Genomic DNA, 25,393 nt, shown 5'->3' with positions numbered 1-25,393 from the left:
AACCGAAAGGTTGGTGGTTCGAGTCCACCCGGGAGCGGTGTTGTGAAGTCTCGAATGTAACGTAAAAAGGCAAAGTTTTTCCACAATACCTGACGAACATTTATTTTTTGGGCTTCCGTGGCGCAATGGTTAGCGCGTTCGGCTGTTAACCGAAAGGTTGGTGGTTCGAGCCCACCCGGGAGCGGTGTTATGGGATCTCAAATGTAACGTAAAAAGTCAGAGTTTTTCCACAATACCTGACGAACATTAAATTTTTGGGCTTCCGTGGCGCAATGGTTAGCGCGCAGCACGTTCAGCTGTTAACCGAAAGGTTGGTGGTTCGAGCCCACCCGGGAGAGGTGTTGTGGAGTCTCTGATGTAGCGTGAAAAGTCATAACTTTTCCACAATACCTGACAACCATTTAATTTCTGAGCTTCCGTGGCTCAATGGTTAGCGCGTTCGGCTGTTAACCAATAGGTGGGTGGTTCGAGCCCACCCGGGAGCGGTGTTATGGGATCTCAAATGTAACGTAAAAAGTCAGAGTTTTTCCACAATACCTGACGAACATTAAATTTTTGGGCTTCCGTGGCGCAATGGTTAGCGCGTTCGGCTGTTAACCGAAAGGTTGGTGGTTCGAGCCCACCCGGGAGCGGTGTTATGGGATCTCAAATGTAAAGTAAAAAGTCAGAGTTTTTCCACAATACCTAACGAACATTTAATTTTTGGCCTTCCGTGGCGCAATGGTTAGCGCGTTCAGCTGTTAACCGAAAGGTTGGTAGTTCGAGCCCACCCGGAAGCGGTGTTATGGGATATCAAATGTAACGTAAAAAGTCAGAGTTTTTCCACAATACCTGACAACCATTCAATTTCTGAGCTTCTGTGGCTCAATGGTTAGCGCGTTCGGCTGTTATCCAATAGGTTGGTGGTTCGAGCCCACCCGGGAGCGGTGTTATGGGATCTCAAATGTAACGTAAAAAGTCAGAGTTTTTCTAAAATACCTGACGAACATTTAATTTTTGGGCTTCCGTGGCGCAATGGTTAGCGCGTTCAGCTGTTAACCGAAAGGTTGGTGGTTCGAGCCCACCCGGGAGGGGTGTTGTGGGGTCTCTGATGTAGCGTGAAAAGTCATAACTTTTCCACAATACCTGACAACCATTTAATTTCTGAGCTTCCGTGGCTCAATGCTTAGCGCGTTAGGCTGTTATCTAATAGGTTGGGGGTTCGAGCCCACCCGGGAGCGGTGTTATGGGTTCTCAAATGTAACGTAAAAAGCCAAAGTTTTTCCACAATACCTGACGAACATTAAATTTTTGGGCTTCCGTGGCGCAATGGTTAGCGCGAAGCGCGTTCAGCTGTTAACCGAAAGGTTGGTGGTTCGAGCCCACCCGGGAGCGGTGTTATGGGATCTCAAATGTAACGTAAAAAGTCAGAGTTTTTCCACAATACCTAACGAACATTTAATTTTTGGCCTTCCGTGGTGCAATGGTTAGCGCGTTCAGCTGTTAACCGAAAGGTTGGTGGTTCGAGCCCACCCGGAAGCGGTGTTATGGGATCTCAAATGTAACGTAAAAGTCTGAGTTTTTCCACAATACCTGACAACCATTCAATTTCTGAGCTTCCGTGGCTCAATGGTTAGCGCGTTCGGCTGTTATCCAATAGGTTGGTGGTTCGAGCCCACCCGGGAGCGGTGTTATGGGATCTCAAATGTAACGTAAAAAGTCAGAGTTTTTCCACAATACCTGACGAACATTTAATTTTTGGGCTTCCGTGGCGCAATGGTTAGCGCGTTCAGCTGTTAACCGAAAGGTTGGTGGTTCGAGCTCACCCGGGAGAGGTGTTGTGGGGTCTCTGATGTAGTGTGAAAAGTCATAACTTTTCCACAATACCTGACAACCATTTAATTTCTGAGCTTCCGTGGCTCAATGCTTAGCGCGTTGGGCTGTTATCTAATAGGTTGGGGGTTCGAGCCCACCCGGGAGCGGTGTTATGGGTTCTCAAATGTAACGTAAAAAGCCAAAGTTTTTCCACAATACCTGACGAACATTAAATTTTTGGGCTTCCGTGGCGCAATGGTTAGCGCGTTCAGCTGTTAACCGAAAGGTTGGTGGTTCGAGCCCACCCGGGAGCGGTGTTATGGGATCTCAAATGTAACGTAAAAAGTCAGAGTTTTTCCACAATACCTGACAACCATTCATTTTCTGAGCTTCCGTGGCTCAATGGTTAACGCGTTCGGTTGTTAACCAATAGGTTGGTGGTTCGAGCCCACCCGGGAGCGGTGTTATGGGATCTCAAATGTAACGTAAAAAGTCAGAGTTTTTCCACAATACCTGACAACCATTCAATTTCTGAGCTTCCGTGGCTCAATGGTTAGCGCGTTCGGCTGTTAACCAATAGGTTGGTGGTTCGAGCCCACCCGGGAGCGGTGTTGTGAAGTCTCAAATGTAACGTAAAAAGGCAAAGTTTTTCCACAATACCTGACGAACATTTAATTTTTAGGCTTCCGTGGCGCAATGGTTAGCGCGTTCAGCTGTTAACCGAAAGGTTGGTGGTTCGAGCCCACCCGGAAGCGGTGTTGTGGGGTCTCTGATGTAGCGTGAAAAGTCATAACTTTTCCACAATACCTGACAACCATTTAATTTCTGAGCTTCCGTGGCTCAATGCTTAGCGCGTTCGGCTTTTATCTAATAGGTTGGTGGTTCGAGCCTACCCGGGAGCGGTGTTATGGGTTCTCAAATGTAACGTAAAAAGCCAAAGTTTTTCCAAAATACCTGACGACCATTTATTGTTTAGGCTTCCGTGGCGCAATGGTTAGTGCGTGCGGCTGTTAACCGAAAGGTTGATGGTTCGAGGCCACCCGGGAGCGGTGTTATGGGATCTCAAATGTAACGTAAAAAGTGAGAGTTTTTCCACAATACCTGACAACCATTCAATTTCTGAGCTTCCGTGGCTCAATGCTTAGCGCGTTGGGCTGTTATCTAATAGGTTGGGGGTTCGAGCCCACCCGGGAGCGGTGTTATGGGTTCTCAAATGTAACGTAAAAAGCCAAAGTTTTTCCACAATACCTGACGAACATTAAATTTTTGGGCTTCCGTGGCGCAATGGTTAGCGCGTTCAGCTGTTAACCGAAAGGTTGGTGGTTCGAGCCCACCCGGGAGCGGTGTTATGGGATCTCAAATGTAACGTAAAAAGTCAGAGTTTTTCCACAATACCTGACAACCATTCATTTTCTGAGCTTCCGTGGCTCAATGGTTAACGCGTTCGGTTGTTAACCAATAGGTTGGTGGTTCGAGCCCACCCGGGAGCGGTGTTATGGGATCTCAAATGTAACGTAAAAAGTCAGAGTTTTTCCACAATACCTGACAACCATTCAATTTCTGAGCTTCCGTGGCTCAATGGTTAGCGCGTTCGGCTGTTAACCAATAGGTTGGTGGTTCGAGCCCACCCGGGAGCGGTGTTGTGAAGTCTCGAGTGTAACGTAAAAAGGCAAAGTTTTTCCACAATACCTGACGAACATTTATTTTTTGGGCTTCCGTGGCGCAATGGTTAGCGCGTTCGGCTGTTAACCGAAAGGTTGGTGGTTCGAGCCCACCCGGGAGCGGTGTTATGGGATCTCAAATGTAACGTAAAAAGTCAGAGTTTTTCCACAATACCTAACGAACATTTAATTTTTGGCCTTCCGTGGTGCAATGGTTAGCGCGTTCAGCTGTTAACCGAAAGGTTGGTGGTTCGAGCCCACCCGGAAGCGGTGTTATGGGATCTCAAATGTAACGTAAAAAGTCTGAGTTTTTCCACAATACCTGACAACCATTCAATTTCTGAGCTTCCGTGGCTCAATGGTTAGCGCGTTCGGCTGTTATCCAATAGGTTGGTGGTTCGAGCCCACCCGGGAGCGGTGTTATGGGATCTCAAATGTAACGTAAAAAGTCAGAGTTTTTCCACAATACCTGACGAACATTTAATTTTTGGGCTTCCGTGGCGCAATGGTTAGCGCGTTCAGCTGTTAACCGAAAGGTTGGTGGTTCGAGCTCACCCGGGAGAGGTGTTGTGGGGTCTCTGATGTAGTGTGAAAAGTCATAACTTTTCCACAATACCTGACAACCATTTAATTTCTGAGCTTCCGTGGCTCAATGCTTAGCGCGTTGGGCTGTTATCTAATAGGTTGGGGGTTCGAGCCCACCCGGGAGCGGTGTTATGGGTTCTCAAATGTAACGTAAAAAGCCAAAGTTTTTCCACAATACCTGACGAACATTAAATTTTTGGGCTTCCGTGGCGCAATGGTTAGCGCGTTCAGCTGTTAACCGAAAGGTTGGTGGTTCGAGCCCACCCGGGAGCGGTGTTATGGGATCTCAAATGTAACGTAAAAAGTCAGAGTTTTTCCACAATACCTGACAACCATTCATTTTCTGAGCTTCCGTGGCTCAATGGTTAACGCGTTCGGTTGTTAACCAATAGGTTGGTGGTTCGAGCCCACCCGGGAGCGGTGTTATGGGATCTCAAATGTAACGTAAAAAGTCAGAGTTTTTCCACAATACCTGACAACCATTCAATTTCTGAGCTTCCGTGGCTCAATGGTTAGCGCGTTCGGCTGTTAACCAATAGGTTGGTGGTTCGAGCCCACCCGGGAGCGGTGTTGTGAAGTCTCAAATGTAACGTAAAAAGGCAAAGTTTTTCCACAATACCTGACGAACATTTAATTTTTAGGCTTCCGTGGCGCAATGGTTAGCGCGTTCAGCTGTTAACCGAAAGGTTGGTGGTTCGAGCCCACCCGGAAGCGGTGTTGTGGGGTCTCTGATGTAGCGTGAAAAGTCATAACTTTTCCACAATACCTGACAACCATTTAATTTCTGAGCTTCCGTGGCTCAATGCTTAGCGCGTTCGGCTTTTATCTAATAGGTTGGTGGTTCGAGCCTACCCGGGAGCGGTGTTATGGGTTCTCAAATGTAACGTAAAAAGCCAAAGTTTTTCCAAAATACCTGACGACCATTTATTGTTTAGGCTTCCGTGGCGCAATGGTTAGTGCGTGCGGCTGTTAACCGAAAGGTTGATGGTTCGAGGCCACCCGGGAGCGGTGTTATGGGATCTCAAATGTAACGTAAAAAGTGAGAGTTTTTCCACAATACCTGACAACCATTCAATTTCTGAGCTTCCGTGGCTCAATGCTTAGCGCGTTGGGCTGTTATCTAATAGGTTGGGGGTTCGAGCCCACCCGGGAGCGGTGTTATGGGTTCTCAAATGTAACGTAAAAAGCCAAAGTTTTTCCACAATACCTGACGAACATTAAATTTTTGGGCTTCCGTGGCGCAATGGTTAGCGCGTTCAGCTGTTAACCGAAAGGTTGGTGGTTCGAGCCCACCCGGGAGCGGTGTTATGGGATCTCAAATGTAACGTAAAAAGTCAGAGTTTTTCCACAATACCTGACAACCATTCATTTTCTGAGCTTCCGTGGCTCAATGGTTAACGCGTTCGGTTGTTAACCAATAGGTTGGTGGTTCGAGCCCACCCGGGAGCGGTGTTATGGGATCTCAAATGTAACGTAAAAAGTCAGAGTTTTTCCACACTACCTGACAACCATTCAATTTCTGAGCTTCCGTGGCTCAATGGTTAGCGCGTTCGGCTGTTAACCAATAGGTTGGTGGTTCGAGCCCACCCGGGAGCGGTGTTGTGAAGTCTCAAATGTAACGTAAAAAGGCAAAGTTTTTCCACAATACCTGACGAACATTTAATTTTTAGGCTTCCGTGGCGCAATGGTTAGCGCGTTCAGCTGTTAACCGAAAGGTTGGTGGTTCGAGCCCACCCGGAAGCGGTGTTGTGGGGTCTCTGATGTAGCGTGAAAAGTCATAACTTTTCCACAATACCTGACAACCATTTAATTTCTGAGCTTCCGTGGCTCAATGCTTAGCGCGTTCGGCTGTTATCTAATAGGTTGGTGGTTCGAGCCTACCCGGGAGCGGTGTTATGGGTTCTCAAATGTAACGTAAAAAGCCAAAGTTTTTCCAAAATACCTGACGACCATTTATTGTTTAGGCTTCCGTGGCGCAATGGTTAGTGCGTGCGGCTGTTAACCGAAAGGTTGATGGTTCGAGGCCACCCGGGAGCGGTGTTATGGGATCTCAAATGTAACGTAAAAAGTGAGAGTTTTCCACAATACCTGACAACCATTCAATTTCTGAGCTTCCGTGGCTCAATGGTTAGCGCGTTCGGCTGTTAACCAATAGGTTGTTGGTTCGAGCCCACCCGGAAGCGGTGTTGTGGGGTCTCAAATGTAACGTAAAAAGTCAGAGTTTTTCCACAATACCTGACGAACATTTAATTTTTGGGCTTCCGTGGCATATTTTTTAGCACGTTCAGCTGTTAACCGAAAGGTTGGTGGTTCGAGCCCACCCGGGAGAGGTGTTGTGGGGTCTCAGATGTAGCCTGAAAAGTCATAACTTTTCCACAATACCTGACAATCATTCAATTTCTGAGCTTCCATGGCTCAATGGTTAGCGCGTTAGGCTGTTAACCAATAGGTTGGTGGTTCGAGCCCACCCGGGAGCGGTGTTATGGGATCTGAAATGTAATGTAAAAAGTCAGAGTTTTTCCACAATACCTGAAGAACATTTAATTTTTGGACTTCCGTGTAGCAATGGTTAGCGCGTTCAGCTGTTAACCGAAAGGTTGGTGGTTCGAGCCCACCCGGAAGCGGTGTTGTGGGGTCTCTGATGTAGCGTGAAAAGTCATAACTTTTCCACAATACCTGACAACCATTTAATTTCTGAGCTTCCGTGGCTCAATGCTTAGCGCGTTCGGCTGTTATCTAATAGGTTGGTGGTTCGAGCCTACCCGGGAGCGGTGTTATGGGATCTCAAATGTAACGTAAAAAGTCAGAGTTTTTCCACAATACCTAACGAACATTTAATTTTTGGCCTTCCGTGGCGCAATGGTTAGCGCGTTCAGCTGTTAACCGAAAGGTTGGTGGTTCGAGCCCACCCGGAAGCGGTGTTATGGGATCTCAAATGTAACGTAAAAAGTCTGAGTTTTTCCACAATACCTGACAACCATTCAATTTCTGAGCTTCCGTGGCTCAATGGTTAGCGCGTTCGGCTGTTATCCAATAGGTTGGTGGTTCGAGCCCACCCGGGAGCGGTGTTATGGGATCTCAAATGTAACGTAAAAAGTCAGAGTTTTTCCACAATACCTGACGAACATTTAATTTTTGGGCTTCCGTGGCGCAATGGTTAGCGCGTTCAGCTGTTAACCGAAAGGTTGGTGGTTCGAGCTCACCCGGGAGAGGTGTTGTGGGGTCTCTGATGTAGTGTGAAAAGTCATAACTTTTCCACAATACCTGACAACCATTTAATTTCTGAGCTTCCGTGGCTCAATGCTTAGCGCGTTGGGCTGTTATCTAATAGGTTGGGGGTTCGAGCCCACCCGGGAGCGGTGTTATGGGTTCTCAAATGTAACGTAAAAAGCCAAAGTTTTTCCACAATACCTGACGAACATTAAATTTTTGGGCTTCCGTGGCGCCATGGTTAGCGCGTTCAGCTGTTAACCGAAAGGTTGGTGGTTCGAGCCCACCCGGGAGCGGTGTTATGGGATCTCAAATGTAACGTAAAAAGTCAGAGTTTTTCCACAATACCTGACAACCATTCATTTTCTGAGCTTCCGTGGCTCAATGGTTAACGCGTTCGGTTGTTAACCAATAGGTTGGTGGTTCGAGCCCACCCGGGAGCGGTGTTATGGGATCTCAAATGTAACGTAAAAAGTCAGAGTTTTTCCACAATACCTGACAACCATTCAATTTCTGAGCTTCCGTGGCTCAATGGTTAGCGCGTTCGGCTGTTAACCAATAGGTTGGTGGTTCGAGCCCACCCGGGAGCGGTGTTGTGAAGTCTCAAATGTAACGTAAAAAGGCAAAGTTTTTCCACAATACCTGACGAACATTTAATTTTTAGGCTTCCGTGGCGCAATGGTTAGCGCGTTCAGCTGTTAACCGAAAGGTTGGTGGTTCGAGCCCACCCGGAAGCGGTGTTGTGGGGTCTCTGATGTAGCGTGAAAAGTCATAACTTTTCCACAATACCTGACAACCATTTAATTTCTGAGCTTCCGTGGCTCAATGCTTAGCGCGTTCGGCTGTTATCTAATATGTTGGTGGTTCGAGCCTACCCGGGAGCGGTGTTATGGGTTCTCAAATGTAACGTAAAAAGCCAAAGTTTTTCCAAAATACCTGACGACCATTTATTGTTTAGGCTTCCGTGGCGCAATGGTTAGTGCGTGCGGCTGTTAACCGAAAGGTTGATGGTTCGAGGCCACCCGGGAGCGGTGTTATGGGATCTCAAATGTAACGTAAAAAGTGAGAGTTTTTCCACAATACCTGACAACCATTCAATTTCTGAGCTTCCGTGGCTCAATGGTTAGCGCGTTCGGCTGTTAACCAATAGGTTGTTGGTTCGAGCCCACCCGGAAGCGGTGTTGTGGGGTCTCAAATGTAACGTAAAAAGTCAGAGTTTTTCCACAATACCTGACGAACATTTAATTTTTGGGCTTCCGTGGCATATTTTTTAGCACGTTCAGCTGTTAACCGAAAGGTTGGTGGTTCGAGCCCACCCGGGAGAGGTGTTGTGGGGTCTCAGATGTAGCCTGAAAAGTCATAACTTTTCCACAATACCTGACAATCATTCAATTTCTGAGCTTCCATGGCTCAATGGTTAGCGCGTTAGGCTGTTAACCAATAGGTTGGTGGTTCGAGCCCACCCGGGAGCGGTGTTATGGGATCTGAAATGTAATGTAAAAAGTCAGAGTTTTTCCACAATACCTGAAGAACATTTAATTTTTGGACTTCCGTGTAGCAATGGTTAGCGCGTTCAGCTGTTAACCGAAAGGTTGGTGGTTCGAGCCCACCCGGAAGCGGTGTTGTGGGGTCTCTGATGTAGCGTGAAAAGTCATAACTTTTCCACAATACCTGACAACCATTTAATTTCTGAGCTTCCGTGGCTCAATGCTTAGCGCGTTCGGCTGTTATCTAATAGGTTGGTGGTTCGAGCCTACCCGGGAGCGGTGTTATGGGTTCTCAAATGTAACGTAAAAAGCCAAAGTTTTTCCAAAATACCTGACGACCATTTATTGTTTGGGCTTCCGTGGCGCAATGGTTAGTGCGTGCGGCTGTTAACCGAAAGGTTGAGGGTTCGAGCCCACCCGGGAGCGGTGTTATGGGGTCTCTGATGTAGCGTGAAAAGTCATAACTTTTCCACAATACCTGACAACCATTTAATTTCTGAGCTTCCGTGGCTCAATGCTTAGCGCGTTCGGCTGTTATCTAATAGGTTGGTGGTTCGAGCCTACCCGGGAGCGGTGTTATGGGTTCTCACATGTAACGTAAAAAGCCAAATTTTTCCAAAATACCTGACGACCATTTATTGTTTAGGCTTCCGTGGCGCAATGGTTAGTGCGTGCGGCTGTTAACCGAAAGGTTGATGGTTCGAGCCCCCCGGGGAGCGGTGTTATGGGATCTCAAATGTAACGTAAAAAGTCAGAGTTTTTCCACAATGCCTGACAACCATTCAACCTCGGAGGAACCAACTTAACTGGAGGGGAAAAGTGTATACCTTTTACAGAGAGGTCTTACACCCACGGTTGGCAGTATAAAACACCCAGCATGCATCTCGCGTAAAGTGGGCCTACTCTTTAGGTAGCACCTCGTGGACAAAATTGTAAATAAGTTCCACCAGAGAGGTTTTTTTTTATAATTTACTGGCGTCTGCTAAATTTTAAATTTTTGGAAGAGGTTCAACTTTCAAGTTTCAACCGTCGGATTAGTCGTGTCACTTGTGTGCTTATTATGTGGTAGAATTAATTTGAAAATAAGTATTACCACTTATTTAAACTACTAATTAATAATGAAGTATTGCTGTTTCCAAAAATGTAAAAGTGATTCAAGGTATCACAAAGATCGTAAATTTTATCCCATACCAAAGCCTGGTAGGAATCCCCTAAATTATGATAAATGTCTTAAATGGATTGAGGCTATTAACCGTGATGATATAACGGTGGATAATGTAAAACCACATCATCGTGTATGTAATCTACATTTTGCTGACAGTCAAGGTCCATCACTACAAAATCCATATCCAAGTTCAGGTCTTTGTGAACACACGGTAAGATTGAATGTTCGTGAGCCGTTACAAGAATTTCAAGTTAACAAAACTAATGACACTAATTACTCAAAAACAAGGGTAAATGCTTATTTATATGTATTATTTCATCTTGCAAAGTTTATTTAGTTTCAAAATTTCTAGGAGATATTGAAAAACGTGCAAACACATTTAGTTCCTAGCAACTTGACAACTTTTAGTTTTTTGGACACGGAAATGGATATTGAGCAAACTCCACCAATAGAAGCGAATTCCGACTTTATTCAAGGGTCGTGCTTAAATACAACTATGGTAAAGTATTAAAAATAAATAAGCAAACCAATTTCAAATAGTATTTGATTAAATAGAGAGTGAATGGTAAAGAGGAGATAGCAACTAAAGAAATACCTTTCTTGCCTTCATCTTCTAACAATATAACTATGGTAAAGTATTAACATTAAATAAGCAAACCAATTTTAAATTATATTTGATTAAATAGAGAGTGAATGGTAAAGAGGAGATCACAACTAAAGAAATACCTTCCTTGCCGTCATCTTCTAACAATATTAACGCTGATAGCAATTCTGTTGAAAAATGTCAAGAAACCATTAAGAGAATTGAAAATTTTACTTTTGAAGAACTAAGTCAAAAGATCCGAACACACCATGAAAAAAATAAGACAACCTTTGAATGGTCAATATCCTTGGAAACAGATAAACTTATTTTATCAAAACAAAGCACAATTACTACAGCAATTAGGATTGAAATTGATAAAACAATAGCTTTTGATATAACCGTATTTGAGAAGAAAATTGATAGAAGACATGAAGTTTATGCAAGTGAAAACCTTCGCGTGAAATCATTTGAAGAGCTTTTAGACTTACTAAGTAATTTTGATAAGAATTGGAATGTGTGCTTGGGTGTTTCTGGAAGTAGTTTTGAACCTTATTTTCGTCATAAACTTAAAACAGCATACTATTGCTCAAAATCCAACAGCCTACGCTCTAATAAGTGTGAGTTTTTGAAAAGTAAATCTCACAGTTGGTGTCCAAAATGTTTTCTACTTCGAAATTGCCTCCTAAAACGAATACGTCGAAAATCTAAAAATGTCCATTGCCCGAAAAGTACTAATATTCGCTACTTGAACCTTGAAGAAATAAGACGAGCAATAGCTGCCAGAAAACAGAAAAATAAAGCCCTTTTACGAAGTAACAAGTCTTTAAAACAGAGAATTCAGAACCTAATTCAGAAAGATGGAGTTCAGGTAACTCCTGAAGAAAGTGAAGATTTGAAAAAGGTTATAGATGAAAATCCTTTTGAAACGCCAAGCAAGTTTCTAAGATTTTTCCTACAACAACAGTTGAAATATATCGATTCTAAAACCAGACGACCTCAAAAGTGGCATCCAGCAATAATACACTGGTGTTTATATTTGAAGAGCAAATCTACAACAACATACGAAGCTCTGCGTCAAGTTTTCACACTGCCAACCAAAAGAACGCTCTACAGTTATTCCGCAAATTTGAGAGCAGAGAGTGGTTTTCACCCAGAAACAATTATCGAAATGAAGGAAGATATAAAATTTGACACGTTAAAACAACACCAAAAATATATCTCAATCATGATAGATGAAATGACCATAAAAAAGATTTAATATATCGAGTTAGCACCGGGGAAATAGTTGGACTTACTAACTCAAATGATAGCCAAAATAAAATAAAGACCCTAATGAATAACGTGGGAAATAACACAGTGGAAACTCCAGAGCTCGCTACTCACGTGATGCAATTTATGATTCGGGGTTTAACTACAAGTTTTAAGTATCCATACGCTTATTTCCCATGCGACAATATGAAAGCCGATGAACTTTACAGTCTTTTGTGGGAGGCTGTGGAAAATTTGCAACTCGGAGGTTTTAACGTTCTGACAGTCGTGTGTGACAAGGCTGGAATTAACCAGAAACTTATTAAAATGTGTTGTGCTGATGATGGAAACCGTTTCCAAGTTGGATATAAAACTAAGAATCTCTTTTCTAAAGGAGAGTATATTTATTTTATATCAGATGTGCCACATTTGATTAAAACAATTCGCAATGGATTAGAAGCCAGTGGTAATTGTAAAAATACACGGTTTCTCAAGAAAAATGGGAAACACATGCTATGGTCTCACGTTGAAGAAGTCTTCAAAAAAGACTGTGAACTGGAATCTGGTTTAAAATTAGCATCGAAAATAAAATATGACCATATATACCTCACATCTTTTTCAAGAATGAAAGTGAACTACGCAGCGCAGGTTTTAAGTAAAACAATGGCAAGTGCTATGAAAATGCTGGTGGGAGACGAGGCCTCCGAGACTATCACTTTTATTGAGCTGGTAAACAACTTTTTTGATGCTGTAAATGTTACAAATCTCACCGATGGGAAACATAACCGCAACCATTTCAAAAATCCATATACAAGCTTATACGATTGGCGTTTTAAGGTAAATATTTAATCCTATCACTAAAAAAGGGTCAATTCCTTTTTTTATTATTAATTTATTGAAATATATATAATTGATTATTTTTGGTAGTGGCTCAAAGAAACCTTTTTGGGATACTTTGAGGAATGGCAAGTTGAAGTTGAAAACCTAGTTGTGCCCAAAGGCTTTGATAAATCAAAAATGCTTCTAAGCCGTGACACTCGAGATGGTATAACGATTACAGGTAATTTAATTTCCCTCCTTGAACCCCAAGTTTGTAAATGGAAGAAGTTTAAAAGTCTAATTGTTTGTGTAGTTAATTCAATAATTGAAGCAACTCAGACCTTGCTAAAACAAGGAGCGGACTTTGTTTTGACTGAAAGATTCAACCAAGATCCACTGGAAAGATACTTCGGAAAACAAAGAGCAGCATCAGGAGCCAATGATAATCCAAATGTCCTGAGTTATCAACAAAATATCCCAAACATTAAATGCCTGAGAAAGAGTTTTCCAAATGTTAGAAATGGAAACATCTCAGTAAAATCAAAAAAGGTCAAAATACTCCGAAGGCTCTTGATTGAAAATAGTAAAGAATGAGATAATAAAATTCAACATTGAACTTTTGTTTTACTGAAACTATTTTTGTTCATATTTACACTTTTGTGCCCTTAAATGTGACACGAAATTAATGTTTCTATAATTCATTAGAATAGGTTTTAACATTCACAGTCTGATAATATCTCATTTTAACTTTTTAAGGAGCTAGAAATCATTTCTGAAACTTTTTTAAACATATCATAAACTCTTTTCGGAACATTTGTACCTTCAAATCATGAGATTCAGATTTAATACTATCAGTAATTAATGATATCACATTTTAAGGAGCTAGAAAACCTTTCTTCGTTTTCTTAACTCGAGGAACTTTAACTTTGTTTTCATTTGGCACATCCTTGCATTTATCACAAGCCTTTTGATTTTTCATTTGCTTTCGCAAACTACTTGACTTAAGAGAAGCTTTTTTATCAATTTGTACATTTGTTTTAATTTTTCCCACATATCCCTTCCCCAGACAATTTAAAAATATTTGGTATGCCTTTTTCTTCGCAGCTTGCGAAACTTTACCATCCCCCCAAAGCTCTAACCATGTTTTCTCTAGAAAATCATTACTTTCTAAATCTTTAAAAGCTTTCGCTAATCTATATTTCATGGTAGCATTTCCTTTCTGAAAATTCACTTTTGAAAGAACATTCAGCTTAAATATAAAGTTAAATGCGTTGGGTTTTAACTTAATTAAGCGGCCATTGCTTAACAGCTGTGTCGATTTTGAGTAATTTTCAGTTTCTTCACTTGCATTAGCAGGTGTAGTAATGGAATTTCTTACAAACAAACGTGCATCGTTCCCGTATTGTAGAATCAGCTCGTGAGCAATGTAACCACCAATATGGTGAACCACATTTTCTTCCTTCTCAAGAGAATCTTTTATGGACATAAGAGGATATGGCCGGACTAGATTTGATTTTTTTGGTAATAACGAGCATTCTATTTCGACTTTCCTAACCAAAGCTTCATTTAGGAACCTTCTATTAAAGCATTGAACGAACTGATACCTTTCCATTTCAGACATTGACAAAAATCCCTGTTTAAAGACCATTTGACATGATTTAGAGTCCTTGTCCTATTTTTGGTCAAATCGTAACATACCTTAATATCTTTAAATACTATTTCCATTGCATCAGTAAACTTATCGTTGCTCATCAGTTTGTGAATGGAATGGATGAAAGTTGGTCTATCACTAACGTTCTTTTCACTGAATATATCAAGAAACATGTAAATATCTTCACTGAACGTAACTCTCTCTGGAAACTCTGCGATGTCTATTACACATCCCTTTAAAATATATATATTGAATATTGGCCCAATTAATTCATAAATATTTCAACTTCATGAGCCTTGTTTTATGGTCGTCACAAGTCGTTACTGGCTTATTGTACCAAACTCTCAAATAAATAAATAAATAAATGATTCGAATACTTACTTTAAACTCCTCGCTAACATTTTCTGAAATAGCACTTTTCATTTCCTGAGTGATTTTCTTTAATATAAGATTCCCGTTTTCAAGAAAGAACGAAGAATGTATTACTTGACTAGCCTGACTAGGTTCAGCTTTTCTTTTTACAACTCCTTTGGTCACATCTTAAATTATAACAGTGTTAATCTTTTTAACAATATGAATATATTATTCATATTCTTCAAAATTTATGAAACAAATGTAGTCACCTTTTCTTTCCTTAGTAGGCACTTTCGAATTCTTCGTGTAATTATGATCATGTAAATGATGAATTTCCATTATCATCGACCAAGGCCCGACAAGCTGAGCTCGGCTGACGGAACCTCGAGAGTCGAGACTGACCCTGAACCGTGAAAGTAAATAACTCCTGACCCGAAGTCCCGAGGCTCGCAATAGAAGGCGCTGCAATCTTAGGCCCACGTAAACTAAAGCATCATGGGTAACTTATTCTGCCGAGCGCGACGCACGAGATTCCGGCATATTTTCCCCTCCAGTTAAGTTGGTTCCTCCGAGATTCAACTTCTGAGCTTCCGTGGCTCAATGGTTAGCGCGTTCGGCTGTTAACCAATAGGTTGGTGGTTCGAGCCCACCCGGAAGCGGTGTTGTGGGGTCTCAAATGTAACGTAAAAAGTCAGAGTTTTTCCACAATACCTGACGAACATTTAATTTTTGGGCTTCCGTGGCATATTTTTTAGCGCGTTCAGCTGTTAACCGAAAGGTTGGTGGTTCGAGCCCACCCGGGAGAGGTGTTGTGGGGTCTCAGATGTAGCCTGAAAAGTCATAACTTTTCCACAATACCTGACAACCATTTAATTTCTGAGCTTCCGTGGCTCACTGCTTAGCGCGTTCGGCTGTTATCTAATAGGTTGGTGGTTCGAGCCTACCCGGGAGCGGTGTTATGGGTTCTCACATGTAACGTAAAAAGCCAAATTTTTCCACAATACCTGACAACCATTCAATTTCTGAGCTTCCGTGGCTCAATGGTTAGCGCGTTCGGCTCTTAACCAATAGGTTGGTGGTTCGAGCCCACCCGGAAGCGGTGTTGTGGGGTCTCAAATGTAACGTAAAAAGTCAGAGTTTTTCCACAATACCTGACGAACATTTAATTTTTGGGCTTCCGTGGCATATTTTTTAGCGCGTTCAGCTGTTAACCGAAAGGTTGGTGGTTCGAGCCCACCCGGGAGAGGTGTTGTGGGATCTCAAATGTTACGTAAAAAGTCACAGTTTTTCCACAATACCTGACAACCATTCAATTTCTGAGCTTCCGTGGCTCAATGGTTAGCGCGTTCGGCTGTTAACCAGTAGGTTGGTGGTTCGAGCCCACCCAGGAGCGGTGTTGTGAAGTCTCAAATGTAACGTAAAAAGGCAAAGGTTTTCCACAATACCTGACGAACATTTATTTTTTGGGCTTCCGTGGCGCAATGGATAGCGCGTTCGGCTGTTAACCGAAAGGTTGGTGGTTCGAGCCCACACGGGAGCGGTGTTATGGAATCTCAAATGTAACGTAAAAAGTCAGAGTTTTTCCACAATACCTGACGAACATTTAATTCTTAGGCTTCCGTGGCGCAATGTTTAGCGCGTTCAGCTGTTAACCGAAAGGTTGGTGGTTCGAGCCCACCCGGAAGCGGTGTTGTGGGGTCTCAAATGTAACGTAAAAAGTCAGAGTTTTTCCACAATACCTGACGAACATTTAATTTTTGGGCTTCCGTGGCATATTTTTTAGCGCGTTCAGCTGTTAACCGAAAGGTTGGTGGTTCGAGCCCACCCGGGAGAGGTGTTGTGGGGTCTCTGATGTAGCGTGAAAAGTCATAACTTTTCCACAATACCTGACAACCATTTAATTTCTGAGCTTACGTGGCTCAATGGTTTGCGCGTTCGGCTGTTAACCAATAGGTTGGTGGTTCGAGCCCACCCGGGAGCGGTGTTATGGGATCTCAAATGTAACGTAAAAAGTCAGAGTTTTTCCACAATACCTGACGAACATTAAATTTTTGGGCTTCCGTGGCGCAATGGTTAGCGCGTTCGGCTGTTAACCGAAAGGTTGGTGGTTCGAGCCCACCCGGGAGCGGTGTTGTGAAGTCTCGAATGTAACGTAAAAAGGCAAAGTTTTTCCACAATACCTGACGAACATTTATTTTTTGGGCTTCCGTGGCGCAATGGTTAGCGCGTTCGGCTGTTAACCGAAAGGTTGGTGGTTCGAGCCCACCCGGGAGCGGTGTTATGGGATCTCAAGTGTAACGTAAACGCGCTAACCATTGCGCCTCGGATGCCCAAAAATTAAATGTTCGTTAGGTATTGTGGAAAAACTCTGACTTTTTATGTTACATTTGAGATCCCATAACACCGCTCCCGGGTGGGCTCGAACCACCAACCTATTGGATAACAGCCGAACGCGCTAACCATTGAGCCACGGAAGCTCAGAAATTAAATGGTTGTCAGGTATTGTGGAAAAGTTATGACTTTTCACGCTACATCTGAGACCCCACAACACCTCTCCCGGGTGGGCTCGAACCACCAACCTTTCGGTTAACAGCTGAACGCGCTAACCTTTGCCCCACGGAAGCCCAAAAATTAAAGGTTCGTCAGGTATTGTGGAAAAACTTTGGGTTTTTACGTTACATTTGAGATCCCATAATCCGCTCACGGGTGGGCTCGAACCACCAACCTATTAGTTAACAGCCGAACGCGCTAACCATTGCGCCACGGAAGCCCAAAAATTAAATGTTCGTCAGGTATTGTGGCAAAACTCTGACTTTTTACGTTACATTTGAGATCCCATAACACCGCTCCCGGGTGGGCTCGAACCACCAACCTATTGGTTAACAGCCGAACGCGCTAACCATTGAGCCACGGAAGCTCAGAAATTAAATGTTTGTCAGGTATTGTGGAAACGTTATGACTTTTCACGCTACATCTGAGACCCCACAACACCTCTCCCGGGTGGGCTCGAACCACCAACCTTTCGGTTAACAGCTTAATGCGCTAACCATTGCGCCACGGAAGCCCAAAAAATAAATGGTCGTCAGGTATTATGGAAGAACCTTTCTATTTACGTTACAATTGAGACTTCACAACACCGCTCCCGGGTGGGCTCGAACCACCAACCTATTGGTTAACAGCCGAACACGCTAACCATTTGCCACGGAAGCTCAGAAATTAATTGGTTGTCAGGAATTGTGGAAAAGTTATGACTTTTCACGCTACTTCTGAGACCCCACAACACCTCTCCCGGGTGGGCTCGAACCACCACCCTATTGGTTAACAGCCAAACGCGCTAACCATTGAGCCACGGAAGCTCAGAAATTGAATGGTTGTCAGGTATTGTGGAAAAACTGTGACTTTTTACGTAACATTTGAGATCCCATAACACCGCTCCCGGGTGGGCTCGAACCACCAACCTTTCGGTTAACAGCCGCACGCGCTAACCATTGCGCCACGCAAGCCCAAACAATAAATGGTCGTCAGGTATTTTGGAAAAACTTTGGCTTTTTACGTTACATTTGAGAACCCATAACACCGCTTCCGGGTAGGCTCGAACCACCAACCTATTAGATAACAGCCGAACGCGCTAAGCATTGAGCCACGGAAGCTCAGAAATTAAATGGTTGTCAGGTATTGTGTAAAAGTTATGACTTTTCACGCTACATCAGAGACCCCACAACACCTCTCCCGGGTGGGCTCGAACCACCATCCTTTCGGTTAACAGCTGAACACGCTAACCTTTGCCCCACGGAAGCCCAAAAATTAAAGGTTCGTCAGGTAGTGTGGAAAAACTTTGGGTTTTTACGTTACATTTGAGATCCCATAACATCGCTCCCGGGTGGGCTCGAACCACCAACCTATTAGTTAACAGCCGAACACGCTAACCCTTGCGCCACGGAAGCCTAAAAATTAAATGTTCGTCAGGTATTGTGGCAAAACTCTGACTTTTTACGTTACATTTGAGATCCCATAACACCGCTCCCGGGTGGGCTCGAACCACCAACCTATTGGTTAACAGCCGAACGCGCTAACCATTGAGCCACGGAAGCTCAGAAATTAAATGTTTGTCAGGTATTGTGGAAACGTTATGACTTTTCACGCTACATCTGAGACCCCACAACACCGCTCCCGGGTGGGCTCGAACCACCAAACTTTCGGTTAACAGCCGAACGCGCTAACCATTGCGCCACGGAAGCTCAGAAATTAAATGGTTGTCAGGTATTGTGGAAAAGTTATGACTTTTCACGCTGCATCTGAGACCCCACAACACCTCTCCCGGGTGGGCTCGAACCACCAACCTTTCGGTTAACAGCTGAACGCGCTAAAAAATGCGACAGCGGAAGCCCAAAAATTAAATGTTCGTCAGGTATTGTGGAAAAACTCTGACTTTTTACGTTACATTTGAGACCCCACAACACCTCTCCCGGGTCGGCTCGAACCACCAACCTTTCGGTTAACAGCTGAACGCGCTAACCATTGCGCCACGGAAGCCCAAAAATTAAATGTTCGTCAGGTATTGTGAAAAACTCTGACTTTTTACGTTACATTTGAGATCCCATAACACCGCTCCCGGGTGGGCTCGAACCACCAACCTATTGGTTAACAGCCAAACGCGCTAACCATTGCGCCACGGAAGCCCAAACAATAAATGGTCGTCAGGTATTTTAGAAAAACTTTGGCTTTTTACGTTACAATTGAAAACCCATAACACCGCTCCCGGGTGGGCTTGAACCACCAACCTATTAGATAACAGCCGAACGCTCTAAGCATTGAGTCACGGAAGCTCAGAAATTAAATGGTTGTCAGGTATTGTGGAAAAGTTATGACTTTTCACGCTGCATCTGAGACCCCACAACACCTCTCCCGGGTGGGCTCGAACCACCAACCTTTCGGTTAACAGCTGAACGCGCTAACCATTGCGCCACGGAAGCCCAAAAATTAAATGTTCGTTAGGTATTGTGGAAAAACTCTGGCATTTTACGTTACATTTGAGATCCCATAACACCGCTCCCGGGTGGGCTCGAACCACCAACCTTTCAGTTAACAGCCGAACGCGCTAACCATTGCGCCACGGAAGCCCAAAAAGTAAATGTTCGTCAGGTATTGTGGAAAAACTTTGCCTTTTTACGTTACATTCGAGACTTCACAACACCGCTCCCGGGTGGGCTCGATTCACCAACCTTTCGGTTAACAGCCGAACGCGCTAACCATTGCGCCACGGAAGCCCAACAATTCAATGTTTGTCAGGTATTGTGGAAAAACTCTGACTTTTTACGTTACATTTGAGATCCCATAACACCGCTCCCGGGTGGGCTCGAACCACCAACCTACTGGTTAACAGCCGAACGCGCTAACCATTGAGCCACGGAAGCTCAGAAATTAAATGGTTGTCAGGTATTGTGGAAAAGTTATGACTTTTCACGCTACATCTGAGACCCCACAACACCTCTCCCGGGTGGGCTCGAACCACCAACCTTTCGGTTAACAGCTGAACGCGCTAAAAAATGCGACAGCGGAAGCCCAAAAATTAAATGTTCGTCAGGTATTGTGGAAAAACTCTGACTTTTTACGTTACATTTGAGACCCCACAACACCTCTCCCGGGTCGGCTCGAACCACCAACCTTTCGGTTAACAGCTGAACGCGCTAACCATTGCGCCACGGAAGCCCAAAAATTAAATGTTCGTCAGGTATTGTGAAAAACTCTGACTTTTTACGTTACATTTGAGATCCCATAACACCGCTCCCGGGTGGGCTCGAACCACCAACCTATTGGTTAACAGCCGAACGCGTTAACCATTGAGCCACGGAAGCTCAGAAATTGACTGGTTGTCAGGTATTTTGGAAAAACTCTGACTTTTTACGTTACATTTGAGATCTCATAACACCGCTTCCGGGTGGGCTCGAACCACCAACTTTTCGGTTAACAGCTGAACGCGCTAACTATTGCGCCACGGAAGCCCAAAATTTAAATGTTCGTTAGCTATAGTGGAAAAACTCTGACTTTTTACGTTACATTTGAGAGCCCATAACACCGCTCCCGGGTGGGCTCGAACCACCAACCTTTCGGTTAACAGCCGAACGCGCTAACCATTGCGCCACGGAAGCCCAAACAATAAATGGTCGTCAGGTATTTTGGAAAAACTTTGGCTTTTTACGTTACATTTGAAAACCCATAACACCGCTCCCGGGTGGGCTTGAACCACCAACCTATTAGATAACAGCCGAACGCTCTAAGCATTGAGTCACGGAAGCTCAGAAATTAAATGGTTGTCAGGTATTGCGGAAAAGTTATGACTTTTCACGCTACATTTGAGATCCCATAACACCGCTTCCGGGTGGGCTCGATTCACCAACCTTTCGGTTAACAGCCGAACGCGCTAACCATTGCGCCACGGAAGCCCAACAATTCAATGTTTGTCAGGTATTGTGGAAAAACTCTGACTTTTTACGTTACATTTGAGATCCCATAACACCGCTCCCGGGTGGGCTCGAACCACCAACCTACTGGTTAACAGCCGAACGCGCTAACCATTGAGCCACGGAAGCTCAGAAATTAAATGGTTGTCAGGTATTGTGGAAAAGTTATGACTTTTCACGCTACGTCTGAGACCCCACAACACCTCTCCCGGGTGGGCTCGAACCACCAACCTTTCGGTTAACAGCTGAACGCGCTAAAAAATGCGACAGCGGAAGCCCAAAAATTAAATGTTCGTCAGGTATTGTGGAAAAACTCTGACTTTTTACGTTACATTTGAGACCCCACAACACCTCTCCCGGGTCGGCTCGAACCACCAACCTTTCGGTTAACAGCTGAACGCGCTAACCATTGCGCCACGGAAGCCCAAAAATTAAATGTTCGTCAGGTATTGTGAAAAACTCTGACTTTTTACGTTACATTTGAGATCCCATAACACCGCTCCCGGGTGGGCTCGAACCACCAACCTATTAGATAACAGCCGAACGCTCTAAGCATTGAGTCACGGAAGCTCAGAAATTAAATGGTTGTCAGGTATTGTGGAAAAGTTATGACTTTTCACGCTACATTTGAGATCCCATAACACCGCTTCCGGGTGGGCTCGAACCACCAACCTTTCGGTTAACAGCTGAACGCGCTAACCATTGCGCCACGGAAGCCCAAAAATTAAATGTTCGTTAGGTATTGTGGTAAAACTCTGGCATTTTACGTTACATTTGAGATCCCATAACACCGCTCCCGGGTGGGCTCGAACCACCAACCTTTCAGTTAACAGCCGAACGCGCTAACCATTGCGCCACGGAAGCCCAAAAAGTAAATGTTCGTCAGGTATTGTGGAAAAACTTTGCCTTTTTACGTTACATTCGAGACTTCACAACACCTCTCCCGGGTCGGCTCGAACCACCAACCTTTCGGTTAACAGCTGAACGCGCTAACCATTGCGCCACGGAAGCCCAAAAATTAAATGTTCGTCAGGTATTGTGAAAAACTCAGACTTTTTACGTTACATTTGAGATCCCATAACACCGCTCCCGGGTGGGCTCGAACCACCAACCTATTGGTTAACAGCCGAACGCGTTAACCATTGAGCCACGGAAGCTCAGAAATTGACTGGTTGTCAGGTATTTTGGAAAAACTCTGACTTTTTACGTTACATTTGAGATCTCATAACACCGCTTCCGGGTGGGCTCGAACCACCAACTTTTCGGTTAACAGCTGAACGCGCTAACTATTGCGCCACGGAAGCCCAAAATTTAAATGTTCGTTAGCTATAGTGGAAAAACTCTGACTTTTTACGTTACATTTGAGAGCCCATAACACCGCTCCCGGGTGGGCTCGAACCACCAACCTTTCGGTTAACAGCCGAACGCGCTAACCATTGCGCCACGGAAGCCCAAACAATAAATGGTCGTCAGGTATTTTGGAAAAACTTTGGCTTTTTACGTTACATTTGAAAACCCATAACACCGCTCCCGGGTGGGCTTGAACCACCAACCTAATAGATAACAGCCGAACGCTCTAAGCATTGAGTCACGGAAGCTCAGAAATTAAATGGTTGTCAGGTATTGTGGAAAAGTTATGACTTTTCACGCTACATTTGAGATCCCATAACACCGCTTCCGGGTGGGCTCGAACCACCAACCTTTCAGTTAACAGCCGAACGCGCTAACCATTTGCCACGGAAGCTCAGAAATTAAATTGTTGTCAGGAATTGTGGAAAAGTTATGACTTTTCACGCTACTTCTGAGACCCCACAACACCTCTCCCGGGTGGGCTCGAACCACCAACCTATTGGTTAACAGCCGAACGCGCTAACCATTGAGCCACGGAAACTCAGAAATTGAATGGTTGTCAGGTATTGTGGAAAAGTTATGACTTTTCACGCTACATTTGAGATCCCATAACACCGCTCCCGGGTGGGCTCGAACCACCAACCTTTCGGTTAACAGCCGAACGCGCTAACCATTGCGCCACGGAAGCCCAAAAAGTAAATGTTCATCAGGTATTGTGGAAAAACTTTGCCTTTTTACGTTACATTCGAGACTTCACAACACCGCTCCCGGGTGGGCTCGATTCACCAACCTTTCGGTTAACAGCCGAACGCGCTAACCATTGCGCCACGGAAGCCCAACAATTCAATGTTTGTCAGGTATTGTGGAAAAACTCTGACTTTTTACGTTACATTTGAGATCCCATAACACCGCTCCCGGGTAGGCTCGAACCACCAACCTACTGGTTAACAGCCGAACGCGCTAACCATTGAGCCACGGAAGCTCAGAAATTAAATGGTTGTCAGGTATTGTGGAAAAGTTATGACTTTTCACGCTACATCTGAGACCCCACAACACCTCTCCCGGGTGGGCTCGAACCACCAACCTTTCGGTTAACAGCTGAACGCGCTAAAAAATGCGACAGCGGAAGCCCAAAAATTAAATGTTCGTCAGGTATTGTGGAAAAACTCTGACTTTTTACGTTACATTTGAGACCCCACAACACCTCTCCCGGGTCGGCTCGAACCACCAACCTTTCGGTTAACAGCTGAACGCGCTAGCCATTGCGCCACGGAAGCCCAAAAATTAAATGTTCGTCAGGTATTGTGAAAAACTCTGACTTTTTACGTTACATTTGAGACCCCATCCCATAACACCGCTCCCGGGTGGGCTCGAACCACCAACCTATTGGTTAACAGCCGAACGCGTTAACCATTGAGCCACGGAAGCTCAGAAATTGACTGGTTGTCAGGTATTTTGGAAAAACTCTGACTTTTTACGTTACATTTGAGATCTCATAACACCGCTTCCGGGTGGGCTCGAACCACCAACCTTTCGGTTAACAGCTGAACGCGCTAACTATTGCGCCACGGAAGCCCAAAATTTAAATGTTCGTTAGCTATAGTGGAAAAACTCTGACTTTTTACGTTACATTTGAGAGCCCATAACACCGCTCCCGGGTGGGCTCGAACCACCAACCTTTCGGTTAACAGCCGAACGCGCTAACCATTGCGCCACGGAAGCCCAAACAATAAATGGTCGTCAGGTATTTTGGAAAAACTTTGGCTTTTTACGTTACATTTGAAAACCCATAACACCGCTCCCGGGTGGGCTTGAACCACCAACCTATTAGATAACAGCCGAACGCTCTAAGCATCGAGTCACGGAAGCTCAGAAATTAAATGGTTGTCAGGTATTGTGGAAAAGTTATGACTTTTCACGCTACATTTGAGATCCCATAACACCGCTTCCGGGTGGGCTCGAACCACCAACCTTTCGGTTAACAGCTGAACGCGCTAACCATTGCGCCACGGAAGCCCAAAAATTAAATGTTCGTTAGGTATTGTGGAAAAACTCTGACATTTTACGTTACATTTGAGATCCCATAACACCGCTCCCGGGTGGGCTCGAACCACCAACCTTTCAGTTAACAGCCGAACGCGCTAACCATTGCGCCACGGAAGCCCAAAAAGTAAATGTTCGTCAGGTATTGTGGAAAAACTTTGCCTTTTTACGTTACATTCGGGACTTCACAACACCGCTCCCGGGTGGGCTCGAACCACCAACCTTTCGGTTAACAGCCGAACGCGCTAACCATTGCGCCACGGAAGCCCAAACAATTTAATGTTTGTCAGGTATTGTGGAAAAACTCTGACTTTTTACGTTACATTTGAGATCCCATAACACCGCTCCCGGGTGGGCTCGAACCACCAACCTACTGGTTAACAGCCGAACGCGCTAACCATTGAGCCACGGAAGCTCAGAAATTAAATGGTTGTCAGGTATTGTGGAAAAGTTATGACTTTTCACGCTACATCAGAGACCCCACAACACCTCTCCCGGGTGGGCTCGAACCACCAACCTTTCGGTTAACAGCTGAACGCGCTAAAAAATATGCCACGGAAGCCCAAAAATTAAATGTTCGTCAGGTATTGTGGAAAAACTCTGACTTTTTACGTTACATTTGAGACCCCACAACACCGCTTCCGGGTGGGCTCGAACCACCAACCTTTCGGTTAACAGCTGAACGCGCAGCGCGCTAACCATTGCGCCACGGAAGCCCAAAAATTTAATGTTCGTCAGGTATTGTGGAAAAACTCTGACTTTATACGTTACATTTGAGACCCCACAACACCGCTTCCGGGTGGGCTCGAACCACCAACCTTTCGGTTAACAGCTGAACGCGCTAACCATTGCGCCATGGAAGCCTATAAATTAAATGTTCGTCAGGTATTGTGGAAAAACTCTGACTTTTTACGTTACATTTGAGACCCCACAACACCGCTCCCGGGTGGGCTCGAACCACCAACCTTTCGGTTAACAGCCG

General features: G+C 44.4%; 2 protein-coding genes and 6 non-coding genes across 9 annotated transcripts; 7 read left to right on the top strand and 1 right to left on the bottom strand.

The window, feature by feature from the left end:
• The first annotated feature begins 111 nt into the window (after positions 1 to 111).
• TRNAN-GUU (transfer RNA asparagine (anticodon GUU)) lies at positions 112 to 184 on the top strand. Its single transcript has one exon. It is a non-coding gene; the product is annotated as a tRNA-Asn (tRNA).
• A 375-nt stretch (positions 185 to 559) lies between these two features.
• Positions 560 to 632, top strand: TRNAN-GUU (transfer RNA asparagine (anticodon GUU)). Its single transcript has one exon. It is a non-coding gene; the product is annotated as a tRNA-Asn (tRNA).
• Positions 633 to 3,505: 2,873 nt separating this feature from the next.
• TRNAN-GUU (transfer RNA asparagine (anticodon GUU)) lies at positions 3,506 to 3,578 on the top strand. The gene has a single exon. It is a non-coding gene; the product is annotated as a tRNA-Asn (tRNA).
• Positions 3,579 to 9,774: 6,196 nt separating this feature from the next.
• On the top strand, positions 9,775 to 11,743 carry LOC149590176 (uncharacterized). Of its 2 annotated transcripts, XM_089861777.1 has the most exons (5): positions 9,901 to 10,032; positions 10,097 to 10,191; positions 10,255 to 10,401; positions 10,458 to 10,532; positions 10,589 to 11,743. In XM_089861777.1, the coding sequence occupies exons 3-5, from the start codon at positions 10,327 to 10,329 to the stop codon at positions 11,741 to 11,743; spliced, it is 1,305 nt and encodes a 434-aa protein (XP_089717903.1). In that variant the 5' UTR covers positions 9,901 to 10,032; positions 10,097 to 10,191; positions 10,255 to 10,326. The 2 variants fall into 2 exon arrangements, with proteins under 2 accessions (XP_089717902.1, XP_089717903.1); XM_089861776.1 differs by having other exon boundaries at positions 9,775 to 10,191.
• A 1,683-nt stretch (positions 11,744 to 13,426) lies between these two features.
• Positions 13,427 to 15,097, bottom strand: LOC149590175 (uncharacterized). The gene is made up of 6 exons (XM_089861790.1): positions 15,085 to 15,097; positions 14,827 to 15,042; positions 14,585 to 14,742; positions 14,251 to 14,436; positions 14,157 to 14,185; positions 13,427 to 14,102 (listed from the first exon to the last, which is right to left on the bottom strand). Exons 1-6 carry the CDS (start codon positions 15,095 to 15,097, stop codon positions 13,427 to 13,429), a joined length of 1,278 nt encoding a protein of 425 aa, XP_089717916.1.
• A 486-nt stretch (positions 15,098 to 15,583) lies between these two features.
• TRNAK-CUU (transfer RNA lysine (anticodon CUU)) lies at positions 15,584 to 15,656 on the top strand. The gene has a single exon. It is a non-coding gene; the product is annotated as a tRNA-Lys (tRNA).
• Positions 15,657 to 16,612: 956 nt separating this feature from the next.
• Positions 16,613 to 16,685, top strand: TRNAN-GUU (transfer RNA asparagine (anticodon GUU)). The gene has a single exon. It is a non-coding gene; the product is annotated as a tRNA-Asn (tRNA).
• A 74-nt stretch (positions 16,686 to 16,759) lies between these two features.
• TRNAN-GUU (transfer RNA asparagine (anticodon GUU)) lies at positions 16,760 to 16,832 on the top strand. The gene has a single exon. It is a non-coding gene; the product is annotated as a tRNA-Asn (tRNA).
• Positions 16,833 to 25,393: the final 8,561 nt, after the last annotated feature.

The sequence above is a fragment of the Phalangium opilio genome, unplaced genomic scaffold (assembly GCF_054372755.1).
Source record: "Phalangium opilio isolate 3A_F unplaced genomic scaffold, DU_Popi_V2 ptg000505l_1, whole genome shotgun sequence".
In the NCBI taxonomy this organism is placed as follows: domain Eukaryota; kingdom Metazoa; phylum Arthropoda; class Arachnida; order Opiliones; family Phalangiidae; genus Phalangium; species Phalangium opilio.
Note: the sequence above shows the minus strand (reverse complement) of the source record. Positions and strands in the feature narration are given on the sequence as shown.

Bases quoted from the DNA above. Each gene is read 5' to 3' on its own strand.
- LOC149590176 (XM_089861776.1), top strand. From the start codon at position 9,856: ATGAAGTATTGCTGTTTCCAAAAATGTAAAAGTGATTCAAGGTATCAC. The intron at 10,192-10,254 runs GTAAATGCTTAT...CAAAATTTCTAG, and splicing joins CTAATTACTCAAAAACAAGG to GAGATATTGAAAAACGTGCA. The intron at 10,402-10,457 runs GTAAAGTATTAA...TTGATTAAATAG, and splicing joins CGTGCTTAAATACAACTATG to AGAGTGAATGGTAAAGAGGA.
- LOC149590175 (XM_089861790.1), bottom strand. The intron at 14,743-14,826 runs GTGACTACATTT...TTATAATTTAAG, and splicing joins GCCTACTAAGGAAAGAAAAG to ATGTGACCAAAGGAGTTGTA. The intron at 14,437-14,584 runs GTAAGTATTCGA...TATATTTTAAAG, and splicing joins ATGTTAGCGAGGAGTTTAAA to GGATGTGTAATAGACATCGC.